The 9,012-nt window shown below is 67.2% G+C and overlaps 1 protein-coding gene across 3 annotated transcripts; it reads left to right on the forward strand.

Moving 5' to 3' along the window:
- Positions 1-432: 432 nt before the first annotated feature.
- On the forward strand, positions 433-8,438 carry TBX1 (T-box transcription factor 1; the record flags this gene model as incomplete). Of its 3 annotated transcripts, none has more annotated exons than XM_082667522.1 (9): positions 433-481; positions 1,521-1,637; positions 2,805-3,165; positions 4,995-5,096; positions 5,778-5,949; positions 6,340-6,495; positions 7,071-7,138; positions 7,225-7,325; positions 7,608-8,438. In XM_082667522.1, the coding sequence occupies 8 exons, from the start codon at positions 1,604-1,606 to the stop codon at positions 8,072-8,074; spliced, it is 1,461 nt and encodes a 486-aa protein (XP_082523648.1). In that variant the 3' UTR covers positions 8,075-8,438. The 3 variants fall into 3 exon arrangements, with proteins under 3 accessions (XP_082523648.1, XP_082523647.1, XP_082523646.1); XM_082667521.1 differs by lacking the exon at positions 433-481 and adding an exon at positions 779-1,001 and having other exon boundaries at positions 1,518-1,637; XM_082667520.1 differs by lacking the exon at positions 433-481 and having other exon boundaries at positions 1,454-1,637.
- Positions 8,439-9,012: the final 574 nt, after the last annotated feature.

A 9,012-nucleotide genomic window follows, 5' to 3' on the forward strand; every position in this document is an offset into this window, starting at 1 on the left:
TTTTCTGGCATGGTCCACAAAGCTGCAGCCCCAGCCTAGGGGGTGGGGCAGGGCTCACTGTACTTGAGGTCACACGCACCCACCCCAGTCACACAGCTGGGCCCACATGCTCACCGACTTGCCTCCAGCCATGTATCTTTCCTGGACCTCAGGCCCGGGAGCCAGGCGTTTCCCGCTGGAGCCCACTCCCAGGTCCCCAGTTTCTGGGCCTTCCTGCCTCAGAGCCAGCATCCCCTCCAGCCTGGGATCTGAGGCCCTGGGACTGTAAAAACCCTGAGAAAGGCTGCTGCTTCCCACCCCCGTCCAGGCAAGCGCAGGCAAAGCAACAGAGGCCTTGGAAATGGAGGCCTGACTGCCAGAGCCTCAGTGCAGGGCCAGAGAGGATCCTGGGAGCAGGGAGGCCTGGCGCCCTGCTGGGGAGACTCTGGACTGGAAGGCCATGGATGCCCTGAACTGGGCAGAGAGGCCTCAGAAGCAGTAGGTGCGCAGAAGCACAGGCCAAGTCAGGTCTTAGCGTCTGGGATGCCTGGGCCTGAAGGCCCAACTGGGCAGCAGGGCCTTCCCAGGCGGGCAGGCTGGCTGTGGGGTGGGTGGTGAGCGAGGGGCAGCATACGACCCGGCCGGCGGCCTGAATTCCTCCGACGTGTCCTCGGCTCCCTCGGCCAGTCCAGGCCCCGCCCCCGGCCCTCCCTGCACCCGGCCGGTGCGCGGGGAGGTTGGAGGAGCGGGCACTGCCCACCCTCCGGATGTATAAGCGTCCTGGCCAGAGGCGGGTGGTGCGCGCGGGTGCGCGTGACGCTCGGGCTCCCGGGCTGCTTGGCCTGGGCGGCGTCCCTCTGCTCAGGGTCCCCAGCCACGACAGTGAGCCGACCGAAGAGGGCTGGGGGCCGCTTGCTGGGCTGGGTCCTGTCCCTGAGCACCGAGGAAAGGACGACGCCGTGGCCCTGGGGCTGTCCGCCTGTGGCCAGTGCCGGAGCCCAGACTGCCCTCTCCTCACCCAGGTGCAGGGGCAGCCGGGGAAGAGGAGGCGGGAGGACAGGGGCAGGGCCGGTGCCCCACAGCTTCGGGCTGGGGCTGGGCGCTCCCAGCGTCCCCACCTCCCCTCGGGGGCTGGGGAAGCTGATGGCTTCGCTGTACAGAGGGAACCCAGGCCTCGGGGAGCAGCGGGATGTCCAAGGGGTGCTGGTCATGGAGGCCCCTGGGAGCAGAGGCAAGGGGCCCGGACCTTGAAAAGCAGGAGGGCCCACACCCCCAGGGCTCTCAACCCATCAGGGCCCCTCGGCTGCCACCGGCCCAGAGTGGGGGGCCGTGACACCATAATCCCCTGGGCCCAGGGTCGGCGGCTGTGAGTGGCACCGCAGGCCCCCGCCCCCGGGGCCTGAGGGCTGGGCCGGCCTCGGTGGGGCCGGGTGCACGCAGTCGGAGGCGGCGCCGGTCAGGCCGCCAGGCGCCTATGGACGCACGGAGCCCGCTGTCTCCCCGGGCCAGCGCGTTCAGCATTGCCTCTCTGGTTGCAGCAGAGGCCGCAGAGCACACCGCTCGCCTGGAACCCAGGTTCTCCGACCAGGCGAAGCTTCGCAGGCTGCTGGGATCCCCGGCCGGGATGCACTTCAGCACCGTCACCAGGGACATGGAAGGTGAGCCTCCTGCTACGTCTACACGGACCCGCCCGCCAGATCCCCTGCCCCTGCTGCCGTGGGGCCCAAGCAAAGAGGGTTGGCAGGATCCGGGCAAAGAGCGGGTGGAGGGAGCTCTGGCGGGGTGAGTTCCAGGCTTCTAGCTTGGACTCTAGGGTGGAGAGAAAGGGGGGCATCCTGCCCAAATTCTGTGCCCCCGTCCAGCCTGGGGACCCTCCAGCCTGGGGACCCCGCTGCAGAGACCCGCACGCAGCTAGACACAGGAGCAGAAGAGGGCGAGGGGAGGCTGGGAGGACAGGAAAGAAGGACCAGAGAAAGGCGGTGGCAGAGGGGCCGTGAGCTCAGAGAGGCGGGAGGAAAGGAGAGGAGCGTGAGATTGTCAGGGGACACGGAAAAGGCGGGGGGCAGCGGGAGAAAAAGAAATTGAGAAAAGGAGAGAAAACAGAAAACCCAAAAGAAGAAAGATGAAAAGGAAATGAAGAGGGCAAGAACGAAAGAGAAGAAAGTGGAGGAAATTTTACGAAAGAAAGTTGAGTCATAAAAAAAGAAAAAGAGTTCAGTTTTTATTCAAAAAAAAAAAGAGTTAAAAGCCATGAATAACAGAGAGACGCACGCAGAAAGGAGGGGGACAGGCAGACTGAAAAGAAAGACAAAGCGCTGAGGGGCTAGCAGGAAAAAGAGGAAGAGGCAGAAAATAAAGCAGAAATAAGGAGACTCGAGAGAGATAGTGGAAGGAGGAAAGAGGATGCGGAGGGGAGACTTGAACGAGGAAGACAAAGGTAAGGAAATAACAAATTGCAAAGAGCCCGGAGAGAGAAGTGCAACGCGGGAGGGCGGCAGAGCGAGGGGCGGCCGGCGGGCGCTTGCTTTGGGGAGCCGGTCCGGGCGGTCGGGGGGCCGGGAGGAGGCGGGGGCGGGGAGGGGGCTGGGGGAGGCCATTGTCTCGGCGGGGGCGGGGGCGCGGCGCGGGGCGGGGCGGGGCGGGGCGGCTCAGCGGGCGGCGGCGTGGGGCGGCGCGGCCCGGGGCGCAGCGCAGCGCGCGCCCGCCACTCGGCCCGGGGCGCGGGGCAGCGCTCACCTCGGCGGGGCGGCGCGGCCCGCGGGTCATGATCTCCGCGGTGTCCAGCCCGTGGCTCACGCAGCTCTCGCACTTTTGCGACGTTGCAGCCTTCACGGCCAGCAGCCTGAGCGGCCTGGGGGCGGCGGGGGGCTTCCCGGGCGCCGCGTCGCCGGGCGCCGACCCGTACGGCCCGCGCGAGCCCCCGCCGCCGCGCTACGAGCCGTGCGCCGCCGCCGCCCCCGGCGCCCCGGGCCCGCCGCACGCCTACCCGTTCGCGCCGGCCGCCGGGGCCGCCACCAGCGCCGCTGCCGAGCCTGAGGGCCCCGGGGCCAGCTGCGCGGCCGCCGCCAAGGCGCCGGTGAAGAAGAACGCGAAGGTGGCCAGCGTGAGCGTGCAGCTGGAGATGAAGGCACTGTGGGACGAGTTCAACCAGCTGGGCACCGAGATGATCGTCACCAAGGCCGGCAGGTCAGGGCGCCCCTCCCTAGCGGCGCGCCTCGGTCCGACGCACGCGAGCGGGGCCGGCAAGCGGGGTGGGGGCGCGGCCGGCTCCTTCGCTCCCGGGTCCCGGCTCCGGCGACAGCCGCCTGGCGCGCGGGCGGAGGGGCCGGCGGAGGAGCGCGGCCGCCCGGGTGCACCCTCAGCCCCAGGACGCCGGCGCCTGAAGCAGGGGCCGGCTCAGCTCGCCGGGCCCTCCCAGGGGCCTCACCAACTGGCAGATCCCAGTGGATCCCAACTTTTCAGAGGAAACTGCCTTCTTCGGTTCCCTAGTTCAGTCCATCCGGGCTAAATAGAGGCGCAGCCCGGCCATGGGGCAATGGTCTGGAACGTTGTAGGAGAGAGTTAAGACCCTTCAAAACTGTGCTGTGTTTCAGGGGAGATTGCTATCCAGTCTTCTCAGGCCTACGTCTCGGGCGATGGTGGGGCCTGGCTCTGCTGCTGGGGCCGCCGCCTTCAATTGGCTTGTGTTTGTTTTAAGGGCCCAGAGAGAAGGGGAACAAGTTTTGCGATGCAACCAATTTGACCGGCAGACAAAGGCGGGTGCCGGTCTGTGTCTAGTGTACACAGGAGACACCAGCTCTGGGTCCACACAGCCAACGGGAGCTCAGGGCCTGTTTGCAGAGCCTGCTCGTGGTTTCTCTTTCCGTGCCGCGGCGTCCGCCCTGGGAGCCTGGGGCCTGTGCCCAGCTCCAGATCAGGGGTCTTCTCCAGGCTCTCCCGCTGGCCTGGGCACTTGGCCTCCCCCCGCCACCCCATGAGGACTGTGCCCCAGCCTCTGGCCCAGTCCAGCCCAGCAAGGGCCTCGGCGGGGCCAGGCTCGCCCCAGAAGCCAGCATTCTGCAGCCCTCTCCGGCCTGCAGAGGCGAGGGCAGGCGTGGCAGGCTTGTCCAGGAGGGCTGGCATCTGTTTTCTGCCCACCGCCCGCAAGGAGTTGCCTGTGAGGGGAAGCTGCAGGACCAGCAGGTGGGGGCCTCATGCTGTCCTCCAGGACCCAGCGGCCCACACTCAGGGCAAGGCCGGCCCATGGCCAGTGCCCAGGGTACGAGCCACAGAATGTCCTTTCCAGAGCCCGGGTCAGTCACCGAGTCGGAGCCCGGGGAGGGGAGAGTTAGGGGACCCCAAGGACACAAGCCAAGTCAGCCCTGAGTAGCTGCGTCTTGGGAACTTGCGTGTGTCCCCGAGGAAGGTGGGGAGACTCCAGCACTGGGTGGGAGGCAGGGCCTCAGAGTCGGGACTGTGGACTCCAAGGCTCGGCCTTACTGGAGGGACTGGGGAGCAGCCGCAGATCCAGCCGAAAGGGCGACTGGGACTCTTCAGAATCACACGGGCTGCCTCGCTTTCACTTTGTTTGAGCCGGGAGCTTAGGGCAGTTGATGAGATCGAGCAGGGGAGGCCTGCCCGAGGGCGGAGGATCCCGGGGGCCGGTGCTACTGCCGGCTGAGGCTAGCTCGGGATGGGACGGCTGGATCGGCAGTTGCTAGGCTGGGTCTACATGGGCAGAGTTGACGGAAGAAGCCAAAGGCCTATGTTCAAGAGTGGAGGCTTGGCTCGAGCACTGAGTTCGCCATTGTTGTGTTTCTAAAAAGGGGGCAGGGGGCTGTCCTGCGGTCCACTCACCCTCGGCTGGGCAGGGGCTTGGTCGGGTTAGTCAAGCAGATGAGTGAGGGGAGATGCGATGAGGGGCCTCCCCACCCAGCACAGCGGCCGGCCGGGCGGGGAGGCCATGTCCTGGGCTGGTGGAGGCGGGTCGCCCTGCCCTCCCCCACCTGAGGTGACCGAGGTCCCACCGCCCCCAGGCGCATGTTCCCCACCTTCCAAGTGAAGCTCTTCGGCATGGACCCCATGGCCGACTACATGCTCCTCATGGACTTTGTGCCCGTGGACGACAAGCGCTACCGGTGAGCGCCCAGCCGGGCCTGGAGGGCGGTGGGTCCCTGCCTGGCCAGGCTGGTGAGGGTGGGTGGCCCAGGACAGTAGTGACCGGTGCCCCCTCCCCACTCCTGCCAGACCCCAGACCCACACGCCCCATCCCCAGCAGTTCTGGGGAGTGGCCCTCAGGGGGTCATGCAGGCTGGGCCCCCACCGTCTGGCCCCTCGCACACAGCCCCTGCCTTTTCCGTGTCCCCCTCTCCCGAGAGGTGAGCGCCGGCACCCCGTCCCTTCCCCCACCCCCCGGGAACGCTGGGCCCCAGAGCTGGCAGGAAAGGTGGGGTGGCCAGGAGAGATTATGCAGGGCGGGCCTGGCCGCCCGGACAATTAACAGCAATTAATAAAGAGAACCTGGTCCGCCCTGCGCCCTAGGCCGCCGGCGTGGCCCAATCTGGGCTCCCGCCGCGCCGGCGACACAGGAGGCCCAGAGCAGCGACCCGCGTGCGGCGAAATGTGGCGCCAGGGCCCGGCTTCCTCCCTCTGGTCGCTTCCTGCCGCTTGTGTATCAGGACGGGGAGTTTTCTCTTTCCTCACATTGCCCCTGGAAAAGCTCCCCGTTCACCTGTGGGAACCTCATCAGAGGCACCTTCGGGGTTCCCTCGGCAAGGCCCTCACCCCAGCATGCTGTGGCCCCTGCCCCGGCGTCCCAGGTACGCCTTCCACAGCTCATCCTGGCTGGTGGCCGGGAAGGCAGACCCCGCCACGCCCGGCCGCGTACACTACCACCCCGACTCACCGGCCAAGGGGGCACAGTGGATGAAGCAAATCGTCTCCTTCGACAAGCTCAAGCTGACTAACAACCTGCTGGACGACAATGGCCATGTGAGCGACCCCCCCAGGCTACCGCCCTGTCCCCCAGCAGGCCCTCGGGAGTCCCTGCTGACTGGAGCCAGAGGCAGAGCTTGGGCAGCTTGGGTGTGGATGAGGGACAGGCCGAGGAGAGCTAGCCCTCCGGTCAGGGGCTCGGGGACTGGTGGGTCACACTGCTTCCCTCTCCCCACTCCTTGTGTTTTGCTGGAGGCTTTTTAACTGGAAAGGATGGGGCCGTGCGGGGTGGGGGGTGAGGGCAGCAGCCTTTGGAATCCAGGCAGTGATGCCCCACGGCCCAGCCTCCTTTTGGGAGCTCAGGGTTCTGCCGAGTTGTCTGGAAGCTCACTGCCCGTCCGGACCTTGGCTGGTTTCCTAGCTCGGCCCTCACCACCTTTCTTCCAGATTATTCTCAACTCCATGCACAGATACCAGCCACGCTTCCACGTGGTCTACGTGGACCCGCGCAAAGACAGCGAGAAATACGCCGAGGAGAACTTCAAAACCTTTGTGTTTGAGGAGACACGCTTCACTGCGGTCACTGCCTACCAGAACCACCGGGTGAGGCCCTGGGTGGCCCGGTCAACACTTCTGGGCAGGGGTGCAATTTTCAGTTGCTGCCTGGGGGACAGAAGGTTCCATTCCTGGAAACCCCACTCGATGGAGCCCCACCCCCAGAGCCTCAGGCCGCCCCCTCCCCTCTGCTGCAGGCGGACCAGCCTCCTATCAGGTTGACCTCTCAAGGGGGAACTGTCACTGTGGCCTGAAAGTTTGTTTTCCAAACCATTCCGGAAACTCCCCATCAGGGGCCTGATGCGCAGTTTACCCAGATTCCTAGGGTGCTCCTCCACTCTGGACCACAGCGGGGTGGGGGTCTCTATCCTAATCACTTGGGACGGAAAAGACAGGTTCTTTAGCGAGAAAGGGGTCTCCCCAGCACCCCTGCCCCAGGAGAGAGGCACAACCCCTGCAGGGGAGAGAGCAGTTGTGAGCCAGGCATTTCTGGTCAGCGGAGAGTAGAGGGGCCTTTACTGAGTGGGGGAGGGCTCTCCTAACGCTCCCCTCCGCTCCACCGAGGTCCGGTGGCCCCAAGAACAGGGGCTGGAGCCGGGTGTTCAGTGCCCGCTTTCCTGCAGATTACCCAGCTCAAGATCGCCAGTAACCCTTTCGCCAAAGGTTTTCGAGACTGCGACCCCGAGGACTGGTGAGTGTCCCCCGAGGAGACGGCGAGCGAGCGCGCGGGCGCCTGGCCGGGCGCCCCCTGACACGCTGCCCATCTCCCTCCCGCAGGCCCCGAAACCATCGGCCCAGCGCACTGCCGCTCATGAGCGCCTTTGCGCGCTCGCGGAACCCCGTGGCCTCACCCACACAGCCCAACGGCGCTGAGAAAGGTAGGGCCGGGGTCGTGGGATCTGGGCAGACGGCAGCGCCCGGCCTCGCCCGCGCCGCAGGGGCGCTCGCGGCCTTCGCGCGCCGGTTGCACAACGGCCGCGGCGGCAGGCAAGCGCGCACTCGCCCGCCCGGCCCGACGGCTGCGCCTGCCCGCCCCGCCCGCCGTCCCAGTGGAGGGCGCGGGCCCCCGGGGAGGGCCCGGGGCTGGGCAGGGGCGCGGAGCGGGGGCAGGCGCGTTCTCGCGGGCCTCTCCGCGACTCAGCCCTCGGCCCTCCCCGCAGACGCGGCCGAGGCCCGGCGAGAATTCGAGCGCGACGCGGGCGGCCCGGCCGTGCTCGGGGACCCGGCGCACCCGCCGCAGCTGCTGGCGCGGGTGCTGAGCCCCGCGCTGCCCGGGTCCGGCGTCCCGCTGCCCGGCGCGCCTGGAGGCCGGCCCAGCCCCCCGCACCCCGAGCTGCGCCTGGAGGCACCCGGCGCGTCGGAGCCGCTGCACCACCACCCCTACAAGTACCCGGCCACCGCCTACGACCACTACCTCGGGGCCAAGAGCCGGCCAGCGCCCTACCCGCTGCCGGGCCTGCGCGGCCACGGGTTCCACGCGCACGCGCACCCGCACGCGCATCCGCACCACCACCCCGCCGTGAGCCCCGCAGCCGCCGCCGCCGCCGCCGCTGCTGCGGCTGCCGCCAGCATGTACTCATCGGCCGGGGCCGCGCCGCCCGGCTCTTACGACTACTGCCCCAGATAATGTGGGCGTCCGCCTGGGGGTCCGGTCCACCCAGCCCGGGGCCACCGCAGGCCCCCTTCCCGGGCCTCCAAGCCGTGGGGCCTCCATCCGCCAGCCCCAGAGCTGTCCAAGGACCTGGTTCCCTGGCCCCAGGGCCACCGCGGGTCCCTCCTCGGCCTCGAGGGCCCCGGGTCCGCACAGCCAGTGCCAAAGTGCGCGGTTCGCGCCGGAAGGAAGTGATATTTATTGTTCTCCGCGAGACCGCGACGTCCCCCGGCCCGGCTGGCAGTTGCAGTGTAGACGACCCGAGAACCCGTCTGCAGGCGGTGTAGATACTTGTAGATATTTGTAGATAACTGTAGATACCGCGCCGGCGCTGACTTGATAAACGGTTTCGCCTCTTTTGGAAGCTGCCTGAGTGTCCATTTCTTTGCGTCCAGTCACATCGCGCGGGGTGTCTCGGGGAGAGCGAGTCCGGGCTGACTCGGGGACTCGGGGTCTCCCTGCAGCCGGGTCCTGGGCGGGGCGGGGGGTCCCTGAGGTACGCTCCGAGCCCCTCCTCCCAGCCCCCTCCCGGCCACGCCTCCCTGCGTCCTCTCCCCGCCCCTCCCAGCCCGGCCAGAGCGCCCCTCCCCAACTGCCACCTTGTGGCCCCAGGTGTGCATCCGGCCTTGTTAAATTCCTCACTTGGCGGTTGTCCCTTTTCTAGGACTTGGGCCCGCACCCCTGGCCTGTTTTCAGGCCGGTGCCTGTCCTGTGTGTTTTTCCACGGAAGCTGGTATAACGGTCTTGGTCATGCAGGACAGGACACTGTCCGTTGGGGGCTAGGAAGGGGAGAAGCCCTGACTCTTATCGGAAAGACAAAAACAGGTAGTTCTGCTCTTGTAGCATTTCCCTGGCTGGCCCTGGATCAGGCCTGCGTTTTCCCCTGTTTATTGACTTTATTTGCTGTGAGTGTC

This window comes from Grampus griseus (genome assembly GCF_964374135.1).
Source record: "Grampus griseus genome assembly, chromosome: 12".
NCBI classification, from domain to species: domain Eukaryota; kingdom Metazoa; phylum Chordata; class Mammalia; order Artiodactyla; family Delphinidae; genus Grampus; species Grampus griseus.